A 25194-nucleotide genomic window follows, 5' to 3' on the forward strand; every position below is an offset into this window, starting at 1 on the left:
CTCTACTTTCTCTTTTCCCCTTCCCTTCTTCCTAGCATCTGAAGTTAAACAGTGATCACAAAAAGGTCAAAAACAGAAGTTGGTGGAAAAGCTCAGCAGGTCTGGCAGCATCTGTGAAAAAAAAATCGGACTTAACATTCTGGGTCCGGCGACCCTTCCTCAGAACCTTCACTAATAATGCCAGATCTGCTGAGCTTTTCCACCAACTTCTGTTTTTGTTCCTGATTTACAGCATCCTTAGTTCTTTCAGTTTTTATCACAGAAGGTCATTTGACACACACCTCTAAAAAGACTTTTATTACAGTTACTCCATAAGAGTCAAAAAAAGGTATCAAGCAGCAACAGAAGGAAGGTAAGCGAATGTGATGGACTACATCATGGCCAAAAATCAATCTTGTCTTTGACGGAGGAGCAGATTGATATTCTTGCAACAGAGCTTATTGGATGGCAATTAAGAGCTGATTCTCCATTTTGTGACCCAGACATATCACATACATTTACATCATGAGTGAGCAGGAAAATGGGCAAGAAAGAAGATAGTTCAAGATGAATGCCTGCACAGTATTGTCAAGGTGATAGTGATTGACCATATAGAATACAAAAAAAATTTTGGACCATAGTCTTGTTTTCCCCAGTGCTGAAGCAATTACCATCAATGAAATGTTGCTGTAGTCAGTGTCTTTTATAGCAATTCCAACAAAGGTTTTCTGACTAGATGTTTTGACACAGTTGACAAGCTCATATCTGTTCGGCAATTCCATCAGCTACAAGAAATTCCTAATGGCGGCAGGATGATAGATCTGAGTTCTACTGTTAAAGGCCAATAGAAAGAAAATGCATTGAAAACAATTGTTCCTCTAAGTGACTTCCACTCGTATTTGTAAACTATACTTACTTCAATCTCCAGTACTTAAACTAAATAATTGTCACAAAATGCAAAGGAACATAAATACCATCCAAATAGTCTTCATGAAGGGAGCTGAATTTATTGAAATGACTGAATAACAAAAGTTAAGTCTATTACAGAACTGGGTAAAAAACAGGATCAAGTGTAACTGCCCATCTCAAAACTGTTCTGTGGCACTATCCTATTAGTATTTACTTCTGAATGGGTTTTCTTTCTATTTTTCGAATATTAGATTTGGTTTCATCAAAGCACTCTTGTCCCTGAAATCAGAAGACCACGGTTTCAATTACCACTCCAAAAACTTGGGTGTACAATCCCTCCTGCATGCTAATAAGGGAGCGCTGCACTGTCAGGGGTGATGTCTTGGGGATGAGATGTTGAAATGATATCCTTCCAGTACTCTCAAATGATCTAATATCCTGAATTACATTTTGAAGAGAAACACAGAAAATATCATGGGTGTCATGGGCAAAGTCTAACCTTGAAGTAACATAATTCAAGCAAACTATCTGTTCCTCTAAGTCATTATGACGGAGAGATGTTGGTGTGCATAGCATGTTTGCTACATGTTTACACATTCAAGTAATTCACTTCAAAAGGACTCCATTGCCCATGAAACATTTGGACGGACTTGTTGTCACAAGGTCTGCTTTATATGTCAACATAAAGTATGCTGGAGAAACTCATAAGGTCTGGTGACATTAATGGGGAGAGAAACAGAGTTAACATTGAGTACAGTCTGATTCTTCTTCAGAAATGAAGAACAGTTATACCACACTCAAAACATTGGCTCTATTTTGTTTTCTCTCCACAGATGCTGTCAGACTTCATGAGTTTCTCCAGCATTCTCTGTGTTTGTTTCCGATTTTGAGCATCTGGACTATTTTGCTTTTGTGTGAATGCTTTGTAAATTGTTTTATCATTATCGAATTGCAGTTTGCGGGAGCTCTTTATGCTCAGACTGGCTGCCAAGCTTCTCAAAACAGTAGCTACACCTCATTGGCTACCATTGTTCTGAGGTTGTAAAAGGCACTATATACATATGTGCAGGCCTGTTAAAGTACTAATTTTTGAAAGGCGATTTTAGGTACCTGAAGAAGAGCAATGCAAACATCACTTAAGGTATTATTTTTTCTGTGAAGTAATAGCAATAACTGACAATTCTGGCTATACAGAAAAACATGCAATGAAAAGTTGTCTCATGACCTCAGGGTCTGAAGTTGAAAATCGACACATGATATAAGCTCAGTGGTAAAATCTGCAGTCACATTTTCCACAGCTGACATTAATTTTCATTTAAACTGTAAAGCAATTTCTTCAACATTGCATAAAATTGCACCAAATTTACAACATAGAAACAAGCCATTTGACCCAAAGGATGTTCATGTTCTCCTCTTTCCACACAAATCATTTCTGAATATGCTTCTCTTCCTTCAGCCCTTATTGACTGATCTAACATCCCCTTAAAGACATCTGTACCATTCACCTCAACTTCTCAAATTCTACATTCTATCTTTTGGTTAAATAATGCAATGGTAAATTCAGCAGTGCTAAAATTGGAAAACTGTAAGCTTCACGTTGCCTCCAGTTGTCAAAACAGACAATTGCTAACCCAGTAACCAGGTCACAAAGTTGTCTTGAGCAGAATTCAGTGCACCCGGGAAATGTGTCCCAGTAGCTCCCATAATGTCTCCTCATATAACAGCTATTTGGGCTTGTGATTACCAATGTATTAATAGGCAATTAGATGTTGCCAGCATCATGAAAGTGAATAAATAATTTCTAGATATTACTTCAGAGACAGTATTCACTTGGCTCCAAAATGTCTGCATTGCAGTTTGAAACTCAAACTGGCATCTATTAGGGTGACAAGTTTAACTTGTACACCACTGAACTTGTACACACTGGCAATTCCCTCAGATAACAAAATAAAAATTATGTTGAGTCTGTCTCATTCTCTTCTTGGAATGAGACATCATGATGTGGCTGGAAGCAAAGTTGAGAAAAGATTGATTCCTTACATTAACTGCAACCTCACCATTGTCCCCTCATCCCCATCCCCACCCTTTGATAAATCAATCACTTTGTTTAAAACTCAACGCTATGAGTGAAATAATCAAAAAACTGATGGATGCTTACTTAGGAACTAGAATATTAAGAAATATTGAGATCAACAATTAGGCATGTAAATCTTAAATTAATACGGTTGAGAAAGTGGCACAAATTGAATGGATAATTGCCCTCATCATATAAAATCACTACCATTAACACAAATGTTTTCCATTTATTTCTGGCATTCTCTTTGACTTTACCAAAGTATCTTCCTTAGCAGCGATCAATTCAAACTCTGCATCTTAACGGCAACCAGTTTGAGCTTCAAACTGAAGAGCACAGACATTTTGGAGCCAAGTCTTATAATCTTTGTAGTGATGTTTAAAAATTGATTATTTCATATCATAATGCTACATGTAATGTGACTGTTAATGAATTAATAACCAAGGTCGAGTACATTTACTTACTCAAAGAAATGCCAAGATTCAAAAAATAGTATAGGAAATAATTACTTTCTACCCAATAACCTCCACTGTCATCAGCTCCTGACAACTACAGAGTTCAACTGTTCGGTCACCTCATCCATTGGTGCCTTTTTTTCACACTAGTTCTTCTTCACACATCTCACAAAAGAAGTTCTGCCAAATATTTATAAATTATTAATTAGGTCTCAGCCTCAGTAGTTCTGGGCATCAAACATCAAAATAATGTCAAAGCCTGGAGAGGGTGCTGAGGAGGTTCACCAGAATGATACAAAAGTGAGGCTTCAGTTATGTAGTGACACTTGAGAAGCTACAATTGCTCTCCTTTGAACTGTGATGATTCAGAGATTTAATGAAGGTTTTAAAGTCACAGCGGGTTTTGATGAAGGAAATAAGGAGCAACTATTGAGGCAAATGGGAGAACAGCCAGCGGGGTGATAGGTTTTTTTTCAGCTCAGTCTTATGATTTGGAATTCGCTGCTTGAACAATTAGTGGAAGCAAATTCAACAATTTTGAAAAGTTAAGAAAAGAAAACAAATATTAAGGCTGTGCAGAAAACTCCACAAAGTAGAACAAAAGGCAAAATACTGCAGATGCTGAAAGTCTAAAACAAAAACAATGCTGGGGAATGTCTGGCAGTACCTGTCGTGAGAGAGAAAAAGAGTTAATGTTTTGAGTCTGGTTTGACTTTTCTTCAGAACAGTCTTCTGCCCAGGATTAAAAAAAATCAGCTTTGTTTCTCTCTCCACAGATGCTGCCAGACCAGTTGAGCTTTTCCAGCATTCTCTGTGTTTGTTGTAGGAAAGTAGATCCATTTAGATCAATGAGCCAGCACAAACACAGTAGGTCAAAAAGCCATCAGATTGTTCTCGGGCAGTCTAGTTTAGCTGCTGAAAGTATTTCCATGGTAATTGCACCATTAATGTACAAAACTCGTAAAAACTCTACAGCATGGAGTAAAACTACTTGGTCCATTACGTTAATAGTGGTAAAAAGCAAAAGAACTGCGGATGCTGTAGATCAGGAACGAAAACAAAGTTGCTGGAAAAGCTCAGCAGGTCTGGCAGCATCTGTGGAGGAGAAAACAGAGTTAAAGTTTTGGGTCCGGCGACCCTTCCTCAGAATGGAGGTCGAAGGAAGGGTCACCAGACCCAAAACGTTAACTTTGTTTTCTCCTCCACAGATGCTGCCAGACCTGCGGAGCTTTTCCAGCAACATTAATAATGTTTTTTTGCTAGGGAACTTCAGCTACAATATTGTTGCCTAGCTCTCCCCACTGGATGATATCTCTCTTTGTCGTCTCAATGGTACACAACGGCTACTGTCTCAATGATGGTTTATGGCTCCACTTTGTCATAACTCTTTGAGTAAAAGTCTCCTGATAACTTTGCCACCCATTCAAAAAAGTCTCAAAGCCATTCACACCAAGTGCTGAAATTGCTGTTATACAGGGAAACTCACTGGCCCTGAAACTTGTACACTTAATTCAGACTGAATCGACAGTGCGGCACTAAGGAAGGGCTGCATTGTTGGAGCTGTTATCACTCAGATGTGACATTAAACCAAGGCCCAGTCAGGAGAATGTTAAAGTAATTCCATGGCAGAGTTTGAAGAGAAAGGGAGGTCTTCCTATGGTCTTGACAACTTTTCTCCTTCAAGTAAATTATCAGGTCACTATCTTGTTGCTGTTCACAAACCTTCAATGCACACACACACATGGACATCACATTGCTTACAGTATAACGAGGTTACATGTCAAAATAAAAAGTTACTTTATCAGCCCTAAAGTACCACATCTTGAGGGTGCGAAAGGCATTATCTAAATAAGTCTTCTCTTAGTCAACATTACAGTTTGACATCAATCTGTTATTGGTCTTTAAACAGTTGAACTCTGCACAGTTTTACTTGTTTAGGAATAATGCTAGAAGGCCACAATTGTTTTACAGTTATATTATGTAATCCAAACACTGCTGATAACAACATGGACTACTGCTGTCATCAGTAACATGTCAGTCCCCTCATCAGATAGCAACGCTCACTGAATTAAGAGCTAACATTTGCTTTGCCTTTTAAGTTGCCCTCTAAATTCTCTGAGGTTTCATAAAATTAATTTTTGTTACAATTATTAGAAAGGAGCTATTTACTTGATTCAAGAAAGCAGGAACGAAATTGCTCACTAATCCTCTGGTTTCCTTTAAAAGTAGCACTACACCCAGAATAAAAACAAAATTCAAAAGCTAATGTTGCTCATTTGCGTCGTTAAGGTCTACAATTTGCTTAGAAGGATTAAATGTCAAAGGATATTACAAAAAATAGTACAAAGATTTCAAAATAGTATCTATACCAGAAGTTAGTCATACAAGGTTTTTTTAATGACATTTGGAACATACAGCAATCTCTGACAATGCTAACAATATTTCGGAATCGCTTCCAGTTCGAGAACTGATATAAAATACCCTTATACTGTCACGTGCAATTTACACATCTCCCAAAATAGTGTTCACGGAAGGCAGTAACTGCTGTTAAAAGCAACCATTATGACGTTAAATGGAGAGGATTTTAATCTCAATTATACATCGTTCTCCGTCAAAGTTAGAAAACGTGAATGGTACATTTGCCAGTTTAAAACAAGTCAAAAGAAAGCTACAGTTTGTTGAGAAAAGACATGGATTGATGTGGCACATAATTCACTTGAGGAAAACATTCATCAAGATAAAATAGGCACTATAAGCACCGTACCTCACCAAATAGATCCATTTGATCCCAACCTTTCACATCAACTGTATATTAGAAGTAGCTAACAACAGATGTAATCTATCAGAGAAAACAGAGATTTTTCACCAGTGCTGTAATGCCACTCATTCTAATACTACAGTTTACCGTGCAAAATGGCTAAAGCAAATTAGGATCCAGCTAAGTGAAATTATATTAACAGAGCAAGAAGCATCCTCCATACTTGTGCTACAAGAATATTCTGCCTGAGTACAGTGTTCTGCTGTCCATTAAGAAACAAAAACAAACACACTTCTTAAGATACAGTCTGGATTAACTTTGCATTCTGAATTGGTTAGATATGTGGAGAGTTTAAATAATGGAAAAGAAGTCAAAACATTTTCAATTTGGCTCTGCGTGCGCAAGTTAATTCTGTTATTTTTCTCTTGCTTCAAAATACTGTGCTTATAGTTGTCATGTTGAGGTTGTTAAGGCTTGACAGAGAGAAGGCACTACCCATTGCTGTTGTTTTCTGCTACTGCTGCTAAGAAACGGAGAAACTAGACTTGCTGGTGATTACAGCCATGTCAGGCCCAAGTCACCTCATACACTGACAGTATCATTGCTAGCTTTAATGGAAGATTATTGCAGGTGTCACTGAATTAAATAAATCTCTGCTGGGTGAGAGAAATAGCAACCAGTGTTATATTTTCAAAAAGAACTTGACCTGCTGTATGTGCCACCCGGTAGGACTGCTCTACCCCTTTCGCTCTTCCCAGTCCACTTGCACACAACATTTACTCACCGCCTCCGAGTCATCGAATCCATGCAGGTACAGATTGTCGTACATGGAGCTCTGATAAACCAGCACCGCTGATAAACACCACAGAATATAAATATGTCAGTCCAGCTGCAAATGGAGAGCCAGGAGGCCAAGGATTCCAGTGCCTGCTGATGTCTGTTACAGAGATGCGTAACCCAGTCAAGAAGCAGAGAAAGAAAGAGAGAGAGAGAGAGAGAGAGAGAGACACTGTTCATTCACATCATGGAGAGCAGGTTATCCCCACAGGCTGCTGAGACCTGGCATTTCTCTGCTTTCAACTACAGAATAAAAAGCATCCTCTCCTCATCAGCTCCTGATGACACAGCCGGAAGGGGACTCTATGATTGGCTGAGCTACACTCCAGTTAGCTGAGGACTGCCTTTGTTCCTCTAGTCTGTAGATGAGGATTCGAAGGCAAAGGAGAAAAATCTTCTTCACCTGCTGAACTGATTTGATGAATTCCTTCTGCATTAGATAAGCAAGTTATTTTTAGGCATTTTCAGAGGGACGTCCGTGTTCTGCCAGTTGCAAATATTGAATTTTGTATCCTTATTTTGACATCATCACCAGAATATATACAATTAGCCTGCCTCTATGTTTGCTTAGAACATACCTATTGGCCATTCTTATTGGTAGGCTAACTGAGGCATGTAAGCATTTCTATTACTTCAGCTAATTTCACACTTAGCACAGGCTTGTTTGCATCAAAGTGCAGCTGCTTAAAGAGAAAGCACGACTTCATATCACTAGCCCTGATCGATAAATTAAATAGCACATTACCATCTCTTTAAGGTAGCAGCATGTTTTCGCATAGGTCTGTGTTACCCAAAACCATGTTTCCGAACCTCAGACTCTGTGTAACACACTTTTAATTGAGATGAACGTATCTACAGCACAGACCATTTTAATATTTCTAAGCAGCACAGCGTATTATGCTAGAGTTTCTTTACTGAATATTAACTGGAATTTCTTCCTTATTTATTTAAAGGAACACCATCATCAGAAATTCCAAGCCTGCCACACAGATTTTCTTGTGTCTTGTCTGCGCCTACAGAGGAAATGTTCAGGGTTCACTTTTAAAGATAATAACCGTAGTGAGTATAGATGCAACTTTCTGTATCATTCAGGTTCTTCACAATTCAGTTACCATGATTGCAACCAAAAATAAAGAAACAGAAATTGAACTGAGTAAAGTAATTTCCATCTGAACTTGATTTTTCTTCTCCTGGGTGTGAGTGTCACCGGCAGTTCTTGAATGAGGAATGACTCTAAAATACTGTTAGTATTATCAGAGGTGTCCATCCCTAATTTCCCCTGAATGTGGTGTAGGTATATCCAAAGTAATATCAGGAAGGAAGCTCGAATGTTTGACCCCACAACAGTGAAGGAATGGCAACATAGTTCCAAGTCACTTATGGTGTATGGCTTAGGGATGGTCGTATTTCCACACATCTGCTGTCCCTGTCCTTCTAAGTTACTGAAATTGTATGCTTGAAAGCTATTAGTAGACATGTCTTGGTAAGTATTTGCCACGTCTCTTGTAGATCATATGCACTGTTGACCCTTTTGAGTGGATGATGGAGAAACTTAATGTTTAAGATGGCGGAGGGGATGCCAATCAAGTGGATTGCTTTATCCCGGATTGAGATTCTCAAGTCTTGCCGGAAATGTGCTCATCCAGGCAAAATGACATCAGTTCATCACACTCCCGTCTTGTGCCTTGAGTTGAGAAAATAAGGATCAAAATTGATGTTGAACTCATAAATGGAAACAAAACTTGATGTTTGTTTTATTCACTCACAGGATATGGGCATCACTGGCTGGGTCATCATTCATTGCTCTTCCCTAGTTGCCATTGACAAGGTGGTGGTAGTGAGTTTCCCTCTTGAACTGTTGTAGTCCATTTTTTAATAGATACACTCACAATGCTCCCAGCCAGGGAGTTTGAGGATTTTGAATTTGACACTGAATGGCAATATATTTCCAAGTCAGGATGATTGGCTTGGAGGGGAACTTGAAGGCAGTGGAGTACCCATGTATCAGCTGCCCTTGGCCTTCTAGATAGTAGCAGTCTAGTGTTTGGAAGATGTTGTCTGAGCATATTTAACTTAAAATTGCAAGTGCAGATTATGACAAATGATGGTGACATAGCAAACCATGCAACTATGCAATTTATGATAGAATGGAACGTATAATTTCTATGAATTTGTAGATTGACAGCATCAGTACTCACATGGTTGTGATAGTTAACAAGGCTGTGAAGTACATGCTCTGGAACTCAGCAGCAAATGGTATCAGTAGCATTAGGAGGATCTGTGTTTGAAGTTCAACTGCACATGTGCAGATAGGGCTCATCGCCCTATCCCATAAACTAATGCTATAATACTGCTGATTTCCCATTAGAATGTTGTATTGTTAATCTTTAGGCTTTGTCTTTTAAGCAGTAAAGTGCAAGTCAATTTAATGCGCCTCTAGGTTGTGGGCTAGGGCTGCCAAATGGCTATTTTCAGGAGGAAGCAGTAAGAGGTTTAAGGGAAGACAAGCTATTATATGCTGACTCCTGAAATTTAATCATTTGATATCAATGTAGGAAATCAGTAAGAACTGTGAAGTAAAACATCTGGGCATACATTATCCTTTTTAATTGGTACAAAACATACAGGACGATGACAGAATTCCATTCAAATGTCTTCAAGTGAGAGTGAAACTGTCAATAAGATAATAGAGGGGAATATAGTTATTTTTAAACAACCTGTTAAGGCACATCCCTGGGGCAGATGGGATTTGAACCCAAATATTCTTGCTCAGAGCCAGGGAAACTACCACAAGGGCCTGAAAAGTAAAAGTGAGGGATGATGTGGGGTTGCAATGTCATATTGTTAGCCCAATGAGAAATGAAGATAGTTCAGAGAGGCTAAAGTTATTAAGAAGGTTGTGACGTAATTCTCTATACAGGAAGTTGCGCTTTAAACTTTTCTACAATTATCTAATACAGAATGGAGTGAATTATCATAAAGGAAACATGAAATATGAAACCATTTATAATGGGTATTTTGATTTGTAAAAGACTAAGACACTGGATTCAGAACTGGACTATATATGCATCCCTAACAATCATCACTAGATGCGACAGTAATGTTACATTTTAAATGTGTATTTAAGTATAATATGTGGTGGTGAATACACTAAATGCTCAATAAACTTGTACCAGTTGACTTCAATGTTCAAGAACCTAACTGAAAACATTACACTTTCTCACAACCTAAAAGGCTAAGTGTTCAGTATTGAAGGGTCGTCTTCCTTAATATGTCACGGTCCTGATCAGAGAAAGGAATCGATACCCGAGGCGGTTTCGCTGATATTCATCCCCTTGGCTAACCACATCAAAAAGAGATAATTTGGTTATTCAACTCAACACTGTTATTGGGTCCCTGTTGTGTGCTAAATACATGCTGATACATTCTTTTTAAAAAATAGTCAACGTAGCTCAGTGAAGCATCTTTAGGTACTTTGTCGAAAATGACTAAATAAATAAAGGCCTCTTTACTTTCCCACATCAGGAAAAGATGCAAAACGTTTTGAAAATATGAAAAATTATCTCACAATTTCTAAGCAGTCACTTGTGAGTTCTCCAGCAGGTAATTGGGAGGTGCTCTCTTTAGGACTTCCTCATGTTATCTACAAATGAGATTACTGCAGAAAGCTGCTTGAGTATTGGAAAAATTCGAAGTTTCATGGACCTCCACCCCAATCCAGGCATGATGCATGTTAAAACAGGCACTATAGTAAGTCTGATCCAAAAACAATTTGCTGCTGAAATGTCAGCAATATATATCTGCAAGTTTTTTAAACTGGAAAAATATATTTCTAACCTGAGTGAGTTCAAACACTGTTGAAATACTACGGACCTGTTGAGGACTGACAAAGGAGCCCAGAAACAGGAGTAACTGCTCCGACTCCACAAGGCAGTTTACCATTCAATTAAATCACGGCTAGTCTGTACCTTAACACCATCAACACAAAGCTGGGTGGAAAGGTGAGCTGTGAGGAGGATACAAAGCTGGGTGGGAAGATAAGCTGCAAGGAGGATACAGAGATACTTCATTGCAATTTGGATAAGTTGACTGAGTGGGCGAATACTTGGCTGATGAAATATAATGTGGATAAATGTGATGTTATCCACTTTGGCAGCAAAAACAGGAAGGCAGACTAATATCTGAACTATGGTAGATTGGGAGAAGGGGAGGTCAACTAGACATGGGTGTCCTTGTACATCAGTCACTGAAAGTAAACATGCCTGTGCAGCAGGTGGCGAAGAAGGGAAAGGTTATGTTAGACAGAAATAATGGGAACTGCAAATGCTGGAGAATCCAAGCTAACAAAGTGTGAAGCTGGATGAACACAGCAGGCCAAGCAGCATCTTAGGAGCACAAACGCCGACATTTCGGGCCTAGACCCTTCATCAGAGAGGCGGATGGGGAGAGGATTCTGAAATAAATAGGGAAAGAGGGGGAGGCTGACCGAAGATGGATAGTGGAGAAGATAGGTAAAGAGGAGAGTATAGGTGGGGAGGTAGGGAGGGGATAGGTCAGTCCAGGGAGGAAGGATAGGTCAAGGAGGCGGGATAAGGTTAGTAGGTAGGAAATGGGGGTGCGGCTTGACGTGGGAGGAGGGGATAGGTGAGAAGAAGAACAGGGTAGGGAGGCGGGTACGAGCTGGGCTGGTTTTGGGATGCAGTGGGGGTAGGGAACGAGCTGGGTTCCAATGTAGAGGGAGCCACAACAGGTACAGTGGATGCAGTATACCACATTGGCAGATGTGCAGGTGAACATCTGCCTGATATGGAAAGTCACCTTGGGGCCTGGGGTGGGGGTGAGGGAGGAGGTGTCGGGGCAAGTGTAGCACTTCCTTTTTCCATCCCCACCCTTGTCTGCCTTCCGGGCAGACCACTCTCTCCGTGACTCCCTTGTTCGCTCCACACTGCCCTCCAACCCCACCACACCCGGCACCTTCCCCTGCAACTGCAGAAAGTGCTACACTTGCCCCCACACCTCCTCCCTCACCCCCACACCAGGCCCCAAGATGACTTTCCATATCAAGCAGATGTTCATCTGCACATCTGCCAATGTGGTATATTGTATCCATTGTACCCATTGTGGCTTCCTCTACATTGGGGAAACCAAGCGGAGGCTTGGGGACGGCTTTGCAGAACACCTACGCTTGGTTCGCAATAAACAACTGCACCTCCCAGTCACAAACCATTTTAACTCCCCCTCCCATTCCTTAGACGACATGTACATCCTGGGCCTCCTGCAGTGCCACAATGATGCCACCCGTAGGTTGCAGGAACAGCAAATTCCGCTTGGGAACCCTGCAGCCCAATGGTATCAATGTGGACTTCACCAGCTTCAAAATCTCCCCTCCCCCCACTGCATCCCAAAACCAGCCCAGCTCGTCCCCTCCCCCCACTCCATCCCAAAACCAGCCCAGCATGTCCCCACCTCCCTAAACTGTTCTTCCTCTCACCTATCCCCTCCTCCCACCTCAGGCCACACCTCCATTTCCCACCTCCTAACCTCATCCCACCTCCTTGAACTGTCCCTCCTCCCTACCTCCCCACCTATACTCTCCTCTCCACCTATCTTCTTGTCTAGCCATCTTCGGTCTGCCTCCCCCTCTCTCCCTATTTATTCCAGAACCCTCTCCCCATACCCCTCTCTGATGAAGGGTCTAGGCCCGAAACATCAGATTTTGTACTCCTGAGATGCTGCTCGGCCTGCTGTGTTCATCCAGCCTCACACTTTGTTATCAAGGGATATGTTAGTCTTCACAGCAAGAGGATTCGAGTACAGGGACATCTTGCTGCAATGGTTCATGGCCTTGGCAAGACCATATCTAGAGTATTATTTGCAGTTTTGGTCTCCCTGTCTGAGGAACAATGTTCCGGCTATGGAGGGATTGCAATGAAGAGAACAGCTAACCATCTCACCTTGACATTCAATGACGTTACCAATACTAAATCTCCAACTATCATTATCGTGGGGTTTTCCACAGAAACTAAACTGAACTGCCATTTAAATATCGTGACTACATGAGAAAGTCAGAGGCCAGGAATTCTGCAGTGAGTAACCCCTCTCCCCAAATCCTGTTTACCACCTTCACAAAACACGAGACTGGAATCTGATGAGTGCTGTTTCCAACAATACTTCAAGTTCAACACCATCCAGGAAAAGCAACCTGTTTGATCAGTCCTGCAACTTTCAACACTCATTCCCTCCACATCCATGCACAGAGGCAGCAGTATGTGCCATCTATGTAAACGGCCAAGCTCATTGCTTCTTTAATTACTTTACCATCTGGAAATGATATCTCGTGTTTCACCAAACGACAGCAAATACAAAATGAGGCTTCAATGCAGGCCTTTTGTTGGTTGAGAAGAAATTATTGTCGAGCTTCAGCTCATCAGTTTCTTTATCCAAAGCATCTTGTTCAATGAAAACTACCCTTGAGTTTATGGTGTATGGTGTGTAGTGTGCTTCCAAATTCGCATTTTTGCTTAACAATGTATTTGGTCATATAAAAGGAAAATGTTTGTATCTTTTCCAGTTGTGAACAGAGATTAGTTCTCCTGTTCGACATGGAAGTTGTACATTTTTGGTTTCATTTTGGAGGGCGATCCAGATTCATCACATATCACTATTTCTTCACCTTATTATATATGACTTCACTGTGCTACTGGCCACACTGCAGGTTGACACCTGGATCTGGAGCATCCAGAATGCTGCCGCCTGTGTTTGAGAGAGGAGGCACGGGCAGTCACTTATGTGGTCTTGCTTTGTTTCCATGCTCCTGGTTGACTTGCTTTGCTCAGACATTGGATGTGGGGAATGGCAGCATTTCTTTAATTTTTCCTCATCCAGCACAGATCTGTTAGATAATCAGTTGGACACAATGAGCTGAATAATATCCTTTGTTTCTAATACAGTAATATGCTGGCTTCACACACTTCCCGGTAATTTTCTATTAATTTGTTTGCATTGCCAGCATAAAGCTTCCTTTACCTTGCAGTGATAGTACATATGGACCATACTAAAACATGGTGCTACAAGCTGGAAAATCCTGCTAAGAGCATATACTTTTCTTGAGCTGCACGGCTTTTGGTAGCAGAAATCAGTGGTGACATGATGATCAACTTGCGATTGACAAGGGAACTTGGTGGATGATGAGACTGACCATGAGAGAGTCTGCAATTGACTCATCTATTGCCATCAGTGTTTTGGAGACAATGAGCTTGGCCGTTTACATAGGAGATATTTAAAGTAATTAAAGAAGCAATGAGCTTGGCCGTTTACTCTTTATTCAAAGACTTTAAGACCAAAGAAGAAGCAATAACGACAATCCAGAGCATGACACTAGGTGCTTCTACAGTTGCAAGGCTAGTAGAATCTTTGTGCAAAGTCATCTTTCAGCAACTACAGCAGGACCTGAAGGACTGTGAATGATTCTCACTGCAGTTTGATTAATCCACTGACACTCCTGACACAGCCCAATTGATTGTTTTGTGCACATGGCTTTTCAGTAGAACATAACTAGAGGGCACATTCTCACCCTTTTGTCTTAAAGGAGATATACATCTGCAATGAATCCCAAAGATACGTTTGAGAAAATATTTCAATCAAGAAACTGGTTTCCAACTCAATGATGATGTACCAGCATGCTTAGCCTAGGGCAAGCTTTGCTGCATTCTGCAGAAATGATCCTGATTTCCCTTCTTTTCTCAATCACAATTGTACAACTGACTAGTAAACATTAGCAAGTAAAGTTGTGGATTCTACTCATGGAATGAAAGTTGGTGTTAAGACTGTAGACTCTCGATTAAGAGCCCTTCAGCACAATTTGTATCAATGCTTACTCGACAAACTCTATGCTGCCGTCATTGAACTTAATCCTCCACGCTGATGCGAGGTAGTTAAGAGAAGATGCTTCAGAGATTTTTAGATCTGATGCCTGAAATCATAAGTTTTCTTTAATTAAGGAATGGAGTACACATTGAGCTGTCAGATAATGTGGGTTGCTCCACTTTGGATTCCTTACAGACACAGTGACTGGAACCAGGTGGATCTTGCTGACTACGAGATTCTTGATTTGGGGTTATTAATCCGAGACAATTAGAAAAGCCCTGGCTGAACATTATAACTAGGACATTAGAATCTCCTCAGTTAGCGACTGATGACAGGTTAGCGGGCCCACTGTCCGTGTACCGTGCACTAGTAAACAAAGGGTGATTTGGTGACCCGGCCTCTGTGCAGTTATTTCACATAACATCAAAACTGAATGAACTGAATTGCAAACTGCAGGTGTCCAGCATGTCTGATGCCGGTTTCTACCCGGTGACAGTGCTGGGAGTAGAGTTTGTGCTCGCAGGGGTGGTGGAGGAGAGAGGCAAGAGTGTCTTCCTGCTGTTGGAGGAGGGAATTGAGTTTGGGTCCAGTGCTTGGAGTGGAACCCGGCAGCTTCAGCTGTGGCTGTGTTGCTGAAATTGGCCCAGAGCAGAATGATAGCAATGGTGTGACAATAGACACAAGGTGGCAATGGGTGTCACAGTGAAGAGAGCCAAGGCTGGCTGACTGCTTCCTGCTGGTGCTGGTCTCTGTGTGGGGGTGGAAAGGCCTATATCAAGGCCTATGACTAAGCACTTAAGAAGGACTGTACTGTCGAGCTTTTACCTTCATTTCTTTATTTTCTACTTTATACTAAAATATTGTGTCCAAGCACCTTTGTATCTAAGACTGTGCCAGGATTGGTGATTTTGTAAACTTTTCACTCTACTTGAGTACATGTGACAATAAAATATAAAATCCAATTCAAAAAATAATAATTCACGATTACCTTGTTGAATGGCTACCACTGCACTGATGTGAACTTTCCTGCAAGTGACCACTCCCAGCCCATTGTGGCCAGATCCCAATTTATCTTATTGAAAAGCTGCCTTTCTCAAATTCAGAACCTGTATTTCTGGTCTATCTTTGTCCTTATCCATGATCAGTTCGTCAACTTGTTAGTGGAGTTGATACGGAGATAATCACTATGCAAAGTGATATTGAGTTGAAAGTCAGATCAAGGGACATTGATTCTAGGGGACTCAAAACAGGGAAAAAATCTTGTTTCTATTGTCTTTTTAAAGAATGTGCTTTAAATCGCATGCTTTTAAAGTGAAAGCTTTCGACAGCTCAACGCATCTCTGTAGAGTCCAAGTATTGCACCCCCTCACAGATAGCCATTTGATAATGTCCAGCAGTCTTCATACCAGCAAACTTCAAGGCACTGGCAAATAATGCGCAGTCACAGGTGTCACACTGAAACTTGATATGTGAAGGACAAAATGAATAATTATATAAAATTGCTTTCAGATTTATAAAGCTTAAAAAATCTGTTTATTCTATATTTTCTGAGAGGTAGAACCTAAGGATCATCACAGAGATATACAGCATGGAAACAGACCCTTCAGTCCAACTAATCCAGCCAGCCCATCTTCTCAAACCAAACTAGTCATCTCAAGGGAAATTGCAGATGGGCAAAAATGTTTACTCATCCAACCATGCCTACCTGCAATGAAAGGATAAAAGGCAACATAGAACATAGTTCTTACCTACCTACTCTATCAATTCCTTGAAACCACCATCCTCCTTCAATACTTCTCCACTATCTTCCAATTGGTTGGCACTGTCCCCACCGGCTTTCATTCTTACCAACCCAGCTGCAGCATTAAAATCATTTGCAAAAGCTTCTCTTCCTGCAACTTAAGCGTTACTTCTGAAATCATGCAAGGATCTATCCTTGGCCTTCTTCCAGTTTGAATCTACACATCGCCCTTCAGCAATATTCTCTGAAAACATGTCAGTTGCAACAAATGAGTGCTGATTACATGAGACAACAAGGTGTACAGCTGGATGAACACAGCAGCCAAGCAGCATCAGAGGAGCAGGAAGGCCGATGTATTGGGCCCAGACCCTTCTTCCGAAATCTGATTACATGTTGCTCTAACACTGATCCAGCTCTCATGGATCCATACAATACCTTAGATTTGGCATGCTGCTGGTCTGACATTCAGGACTGGGGTGTGAGCAGGAATTTCCTTCAACTGAATGCCAGGTGGATCATCATTGGCTCCCACAGCAAAATCTGTTCTCTAGTAATTTATTCCATGTCTCTCAGACTGAGGGTGAACCAAGCCAATTGAAGTATACTGGTCAATAGATGTGAAGCTGGAACAGCACGACAAGTCAGTCAGCATCCAAGGAGCAGGGAAGTCAACGTTTCAGGCCAAAACCTTTGTCAGGATTTCGGCGCAAAACGTTGACTTTCCTGGTCCTCAGATGCTTTCTGACCTGCAGTGCTTTTCCAGCTTCACACCTATTGAGTCTGGCTTCCAACATCTGCAGTCCTCTACTGTCTTTATTTGAAATATTTGACCTGACAACCAACTGCTTGTCATGTATCCACATCATCACTGAGATTGAATGCGTCCACCTAGTAACGCTGTCCATCTCCATCTCTATCCCATCTCATCTCTTCAACTAATGAAACCTTAATCCACGCCTTTGTTATCTCCAAACTGAATCATTCCAATGCTCTCATCAGTCACTCCATTCCCTACCTCCTTTTAATTTCAACTTTGCTAGAACTCTGCTCCTGCATTCTAACTCACTCCAAATCCTGCTCTTTTCTGTCATTGATGACTTAACTTGACAATTAACTGACTTTAAAACTACTCTTTAACCAACTGGAAAAACCTGCAAAAGCTCTGTGTTCCACTAATTTTGATCATATTCACATCTCTAGTTTTAATCACTGTACTGTACATCGGGATATGTACCGTACATCCATGGCCCTAAGCGCTGGAATTCCCTCCACAAATCATTCTGCCTGTCTACATTTCTCTCAGCCTTTCACTCGGAGTGGCACGATAGCTCAGTGGTTAGTACTTCTGCCTCAGGGACCCAGGTTTGATTCTACCCTCAGGTGACTGTCTATGTGGAGTTTGCATATTCTCTCTGTGTCTACCTGGGCTTCCTTCCACAGTCCAAAAATGTACAGATTAGGTGGGAGGACCATGGGGAATGCAGGGTTACATGGATAGGGTAGAGGGGTGAATCTGGGTGGGATGCACTTTGAAGGGGCGGAATAGCCTGCTTCCACATTATAGAGATTTAATGATTCGTACTTTGGGGTTGACTTTAAACACTTTGACTAAGCTTTCGGTCGCCGATCCCAATTTCTCCAATGTGGTTCAGTGACGAATGTTGTTTGATATTTCTAATGTGAAGCATCTTAGGAGATTTTATTGCATTAAAGGGATTAAATTAGTGCAAATTGTTGCTGTAGAAAATAATATTTTCTGTTGATCAAACGTAAGAAACATAAAACTGAAGATTACAACGTACCTATGAATAAATGTTTTATTGCAAAATCCCATCATGGCTTAGGTAGCAGATTCCCTTCTAAAACTGAAGTAAACTATGTGGCTGGGAACATCTACTATCAATAAAGCATCACCTTACAAAGCTGCTCCTTATAGAAGGGCTTGGTTAAGTCAAAATGAGCACCTTCCTGCGGGGACAACAGATCTAATGAACGGGCCTGGACGTTAGCTCCTGAACATCTTCCTCCTCCACAAACTTGACTCAGAAGAAAAGTGGCCCAGAAGTTTAGGTTTTTGCTCCATTGGAGATTGGGGAGGGGTACAGGTGTGGTTTTACAGGAGAGTAGCTAGGTGACCCGGGATTGAAAGCAGAGGCACTGTGTTAAAAATGCTTTCAAAATAAATTGAACTAAAAATTTCTCCCGGGCACTCATTCCTCACAACTCACTCTCTCCCCACACTCGCCCCAAATGCCTCCTCTGTGCCAACACATGGTCCCTTTTGCCCTCAATGCAAGCCTATGCTCTTATGCCCAACACTGTGGACCTTTACAGCTTCTAAAGCAACTTATTGCCAAGTCATGACAACCCACGGCCCCTAATCATCTTTTGTCCTTCAACCTGACTAACTCACCTGGAATCCACAATTGAGTACAGTCCAGGATCCATGCAGAGAGAAGGTCAGTAAGGGTTCTATTAAATGAAGTCTAAGTTTCTGTTGTAGACTTCAGTGTTAAAAATAAACTCATCGCTAAATGAAACCACTTCATTTTTTACACTTCTTCCTACTAAATAAAGTGAAATAAATAAGGAAAAAAAAACATCCAAATATGCAATCCCACAGAAAAACAAGCATTGAAATTCATTGTCCCAAATCAATGAGTCCACAAATACTTCTAGTTGTCAATCAATCTGTAAAGCTGCAGGCATCCTACTGTGATGATTTATTTAATGACTTGTTCACAGGTTGTAGGCATCACTACTACATTTACTGCCTATCCCAAATTGCAAGGAGTGCAGTTAGGAGTCAACCACATTGGTGTGGATCAAAAACAGAAGTTGCTGGAAAAGCTCAGCAGGTCTGGCAGGATCTGTGAAGAAAAAATCAGAGCTAATGTTTCAGGTCGGATGACCCTTCCTCAGTTCTTACACATGCTGCCAGACCTGCCGAACTGTACCTAAAACTTCTGGGTTTTTTTTTTCCTGATTTACAGCATCTGCAGTTCTTTTGATACATTGTTGTGGGTCTGGATTTTTCAGATTTTAGATAGCACAATTTTTGATGGTAAAATCTGAATCCAATAAAATCTGGAATTAAAAACAATGGGAACCAAATAACCACTTTTAATTGTTGCAAAAGCTTGGCTGATTTACTAATATGCCACAGGGAAGTAAATACATTGTCCTGAACTTGTACGGCCTACATGGGACTCCAAGTCCACAGCAACATCAATGACTCATGGTGATGGACAATAAATGTTGAAATAGCTAGCAAGGCCCACATCCCACAAATGAATAAAAAAAAGTCAGTCATTTAGCAGTAATTTTGTGTCCACAGGAAAAATGCGCAAACGGCAAGCAATCATTTTTAAACATTCCAGATATACTGTTCAATAATTTATAAGGCCAAACTTATAAATTACTTGCCAATATGACAAGTCTCAAGTTAAGTCCCCTCAATATTCTTATCAAGAGATTCTGATAGTTGATTTTGACATGTCTGTTGACAGTTTTAATGAGTTTAACAGGGATATGCTTGTCCTCTTTTTATGCCCATGGATGCAAACTTCTAACAATTGCAAAGGGCACGTGACATACTCAAAAGTACTTTACCTTCACCAAAAGCTGTCCCAGGATCCAAAGAGATACTTTGTCTCTCCAAAATCTGGCTTTCCAAACAAATTGGGAAATTTCCGCCTAGGCTTTAACCAGACTTAATCTACATACTTCAGGGATTTCACAATCCGAGTTTACCAAAATCCCACTTCAGTGGAGGGAGCTCATAACGTTAGTGGCCAGCTGCCTCCATGAAAGCTAACATTCAAAGTGTATGATGCTTCCATTCCTGTCTTCCCAAAAATGGCAAGGGCCATGTTCATGGACAGGGCTTACGATGGGTGGTTGTAAATTGACATTTTTGATTTCGTGGTTATGCACGTTCTAAGCAATCAGATAATCCAGTACCTGATTAGAAACAGCATCTTAACACCCAATTAATTAGTTGAATTGCCTTTAAATATGGGGCTGGGTGGGGCGTATTGGAAAAGAATATCATGATAATTTGTAGGAGACTGGAATTAAACACAAAGATGCAAACAAATAACATTATCACAGCACTGAGATAGTAGGAACCGCTGGAGAATCCGAGATAACAAGATGCAGAGTTGAATAAACACAGCAGGCCAAGCTGCATCATAAAATCAGAAATGGGGCAAGGGGAGGAGGTTCTGAAATAAATAGGGGGAGAGGGGGAGACGGATTGAAGATGGATAGATGAGCAGATAGGTGGTGAGGAGTTAGACAGGTCAAAGAGGCAAGGATGGAGCCAGTAAAGGTGAGTGTAGGTAGGGAGGAGATAGCTCAGTCCAGCGAGGACAGACAGGTCAAGGGGCTTGAGGTGGGAGGAGGGGCTAGGTGAGAGGAAGGACAGGTTAGGGAGGCAGGGATGAGCTGGGCTAGTTTTGGGATGCGGTAGGGGGAGGGGAGAGTTTGAAGCTTGTGAAATCCACATTGATACCATTAGACAAGTGGAATATGGGCTGCTGTTCCTGCAACCTTCGGATAGCATCTTTGTGGCACTGCAGTAGGCCTCGTCTGCAGAATGGGAGGGGCAGTTGAAATGATTCGCGACTGTTGTTACTTATATTGCAGCCATGTCAAGGATATGGAAAAGCTCTATGGATGGCAATGAAAGGTTTCTAATTCCCAACATCCATTCGAAGCAATGTATTCTTTCAGAGTATCCTTACATATTTGCAAGGATTTCCAAATAATTTGGAAAATCTTTATAAACGCATTTATAATATTCCTGCCCATGATTTCAATGACATTTCACCAAAATAAGTCAATTTGCATCCTGCACAAGAACACAGAATGTCTCAGGTTATATTTCATCCTCGTGATCTCCCTTAAAAGCCTATTGATTTTCAAGTCATCATTCATCTATTAATAGCAATACTTTTTAAATGTTCATACCCTTTAAAAGTATACAAGGAAATCACAGTACACAACTAACATAATAAACTGACACCGATTCTGAGAAAAGCATTTTTGGCATCACCGCACCAACATAAAAAGCAAAATGTAATGATGTCAGCTGGCAAATCACAGTGAAAGTAGCAATCCACAGCAAATACATTGGGAGCTAAGAAGCTCAAAGATGATACAGCAAATCCGTGTAGCATGATGGCACTGGGCTTGGCAATCACATCTGCACCTTATCACCAGTATACATATTAGCTTCCATGATTTACCAAGCAAGATCTAGCTATCTAATGAGTACTGGGATTTAGATGGTGATTGGTGCCTTTGAAAATCTGAAAAGATAGGAGTATGCAGTGACCTCCCCATCATCAGGAATGGCCTTTCAGAAATTCCTATCAAAATAGAAAATGCCATACAAGTTCCACTGCTTGGGGTTAGGAAGTTTAAATAATTTTTTTTTGATTCTGGCGTTTATCTCCAGCAAATAAAAACCGAAAGAACGGCAAACGCTGTAAATCAGGAACAAAAATAAAGTTGCTGGAGAAGGTCAGCAGTATGGCAGCATCTGTGAAGGAAAAAAACAGAGTTAACATTTCGGGTCCAGTGACCCTTCCTCAGACCCTTCACGCTTCTCAAATTAAATGTTCCCAATACTTAATTATCACTCCCTGAGGAAGACTTGGACTGAGACCTCAAGAAGAATATTTGCATCATGCAAGTGCCAAACAATGATGATCTCCAATGAGAGAGTCTAATCACTTCCCCTTGAATTCAATGGCATCACCATCATTGAATCTCCCACCAAAAAGATTCCGAGAGTCACCAATGACTGGAAGATTAACTAGGCTGGCCATCCCCAAAATCTCCCACCAATGTACAAAGAAATGGCCAAGAATATCTTCACTTGCACAGATATGCAGCATGAGCAGCACTCGAGATTCCCAACATTCTTCAGGACCAAACAGCCTGGCTATCCTCCACCACATTCATTCATTGCCTTGACCCCTGCCACATAATGGCAGTAGCATACGCCATTTATAAAATGCATGGCTGTAACTTGCCTAAGCTTCCTCAACCACACTCTCCAATCCCACAACCTCTCCCACCTAGGGCTACAGGTGATTGCGAACACCATCACCCATGGGATCTCCTCCAAGCATCCACCATCCTGATTTGGATGTATAGTGCCATTTCTTCAATGCCACCTGGTCACAATCCTGGAATTCCTTCCCATATATCACTGTAAGAATGCAGCCAGGGCTGTGCCTAAGGATTGGAGGGTCTGGAACAAACCATATTGTCTGCGCACTGCCACCCCCAATCTCCTGGGTGAGCCAAATGTGCAGCTCCTTTGCGCTAAAGACACCTTGCCACCTTCAAACTAAACAGTAAAAAGAATGAAAGGCCATATGATGACACCCTCACCTTCAATCGAATGTCGCTCTCCCTTTAACCACCCGGATTTCTGGTTCTTCCCAGGTTTCTCACACACTCACACACACACACACACACACACACACATACACACACACAGAGCACACATGCTTAAATAAGAATTTTATTCCCCTTTTTGCTGACAAATTTAATATTGAAAGCATCGATATGTTATATTGAAGGCTTGCTACTGCAGTTAATGATGCCACTGCTTCAACATGTAATTTCCATATCTTGGGAGCCTAAATCTGAACTGAAGAAGGATCACTTGAGCCAAAATATTAATGATTTCTCTCCATAAATGCTGTCAGGCTTGCTGTGCTTTTCCAGCAATATATGTTTTTATTTCTGATTTACATCATCTTCAGTTCTTTTGATTTTTAAACTTGAACATATTTGGTCCTGAGCATTTTGAGTTATAATCCACAGTAATAGCTTAAAATTACAGCTTGCACTTCTTTAATTTATGTTACTCATTCCTCCTTCAAGGTGGATGTCTCTTGCCTTTTGTTTTTGACTCATTTGATGACTCTCTAATTTGTTTAAGGCATTTAGATATCCACAGATTATTTTCCAAAGAACAAATTATGCATACATGTTGCAACAATTGACAGATGCCAAGCAAACTTTGCTTGCCTGGCACCATTCTTGGTTTGAATGTTGGTGATCGTATTGTGCAGGTTAACAGGTGACAACAGGATAAAATAAGAAATCATACAATACATTATTAATAGTAACAGCATATGTGGCATAGTGGTAGTGACCCTACTTCTGAGGCAGAAGACCAAGATGCAAGACTTAGAAGTGTGTAATTACAGCCCCAAATATGTTAATTAGGAGAATATATGATGCCAATAGTTCACGGAAAAAATTATGGAGAACTGTTACCCCTTCTGGCTAAAGCGATTTTTATTCCAGTAGGTAGATTTTGAGCTCTCTGTGCTGCTGTGAGGGTTCACAAGATAGGGGTCATTAAAATGATATTGTTGCAATTTATTCGCCATCAATTTCTGCATTAAAGGCATTGCTTACAACACGGTGCTTTGAAAATGCGCTCAAACATGCCTGAGGGGATGGATAAGATTGAAAAATATCCATCTTCTTTAGGCTCAACTTCAAAAGAAATACATCCAAAGTATTCATCTTAGGAATGACTGGAGGCTAACTCTTACCATTCGTTCACAAAGTGTAGTGCCTGATGCTGCTGAACTCCATCATGCAGAAGATGACATGCTCCGTGCTCAGTGCCCTCATCCTTCTCTTTGGAAGATTGTTCCTCCTTTTCCAGTTCCTTACATCCCCTCATTGCCTGTTTCAGCACACAGAATGCTAGGATTAAACAGCACATTTTGTCTGGTGTGTACAGCAAGGTGTCATTAGCCCGATCCAAGTAGCAGAGCCTCGTCTGCTGGGCACCTATTCTATGACCAACGTGGCCCTGGTTGAAGAATGAGCTGCAGTTATCTTTGCTCTGCCTCAGTCAGGGGCTTGCGGATTTGAGTCATCAGCCACGATAGCAGTGGGTAGCCCCTGACTACCAGTAACTATTCTGGACAGGCAACTGGCCCCTGAAATGCAGCAGGAGAATGAGAATCCTCAAGTGTGTAGGAATTATGGCAATTCCTTGGACACTGGCTGCAAACCTGTAAGATGTGGCACTGATGGCCAAAGATCACCCACACACTGATGGGATGGAACTGTTTTTGATTGATGAGGTTCAGCTGTAATGTGATACGGTGCTCTCAGTGCCACGTTTGTGCTTCGATTGTGTCATTCAATCCAGATCCTACTGCCCACGCCCAGCACATAGACACAAGATGAAGCAGCACAATTTGGCATAAACTTTGATACATTTTTGGTGGGCAATTGAGAAATCCTACACAGGTCCGCAGCAGCTCCCTAGAATGAGCCAGTTGCATAAAGGTCCAACTAAGCTGTTGGAGATAGTAAGAACTGCCAATGCTGGAGTCTGCAATATCAGAGTGTGGAGCTGGAGGAACACGGCAGGTCAGGCAGCATTACAGCAGCAGGATCAGAGGACCTACTCCTCTGATGCTGCCTGGCCTGCTGTGTTCCTCCAGCTCCACACTGTGTTAATTAAACTGTTAACCTGATGGCACGGAGTAGGATAGCCACCCATTCCTTCAAGTCACACACC

At 41.2% G+C, this 25194-nt stretch overlaps 1 protein-coding gene across 5 annotated transcripts in view; it reads right to left on the bottom strand.

Annotated features, from left to right (window-relative positions):
- The window catches only part of cacnb4a (calcium channel, voltage-dependent, beta 4a subunit), a 315102-nt gene that overhangs the window by 227524 nt on the left and 62384 nt on the right, over nucleotides 1-25194 (bottom strand). The window contains exon 1 of one of the 5 annotated variants that reach the window (XM_048535246.2): nucleotides 6960-7267. The exons of 3 other annotated variants lie outside the window; for them this stretch is intronic. In XM_048535246.2, the coding sequence (XP_048391203.1) occupies nucleotides 6960-7004 (45 nt within the window). In that variant the 5' untranslated portion in view covers nucleotides 7005-7267. Of the gene's footprint in view, nucleotides 1-6181; nucleotides 6258-6959; nucleotides 7268-25194 lie in introns of those variants that run through there. One more of the 5 variants, XM_059647510.1, reaches the window with a different exon arrangement.

The sequence above is a fragment of the Stegostoma tigrinum genome, chromosome 7 (genome assembly GCF_030684315.1).
Source record: "Stegostoma tigrinum isolate sSteTig4 chromosome 7, sSteTig4.hap1, whole genome shotgun sequence".
Classification (NCBI taxonomy): domain Eukaryota; kingdom Metazoa; phylum Chordata; class Chondrichthyes; order Orectolobiformes; family Stegostomatidae; genus Stegostoma; species Stegostoma tigrinum.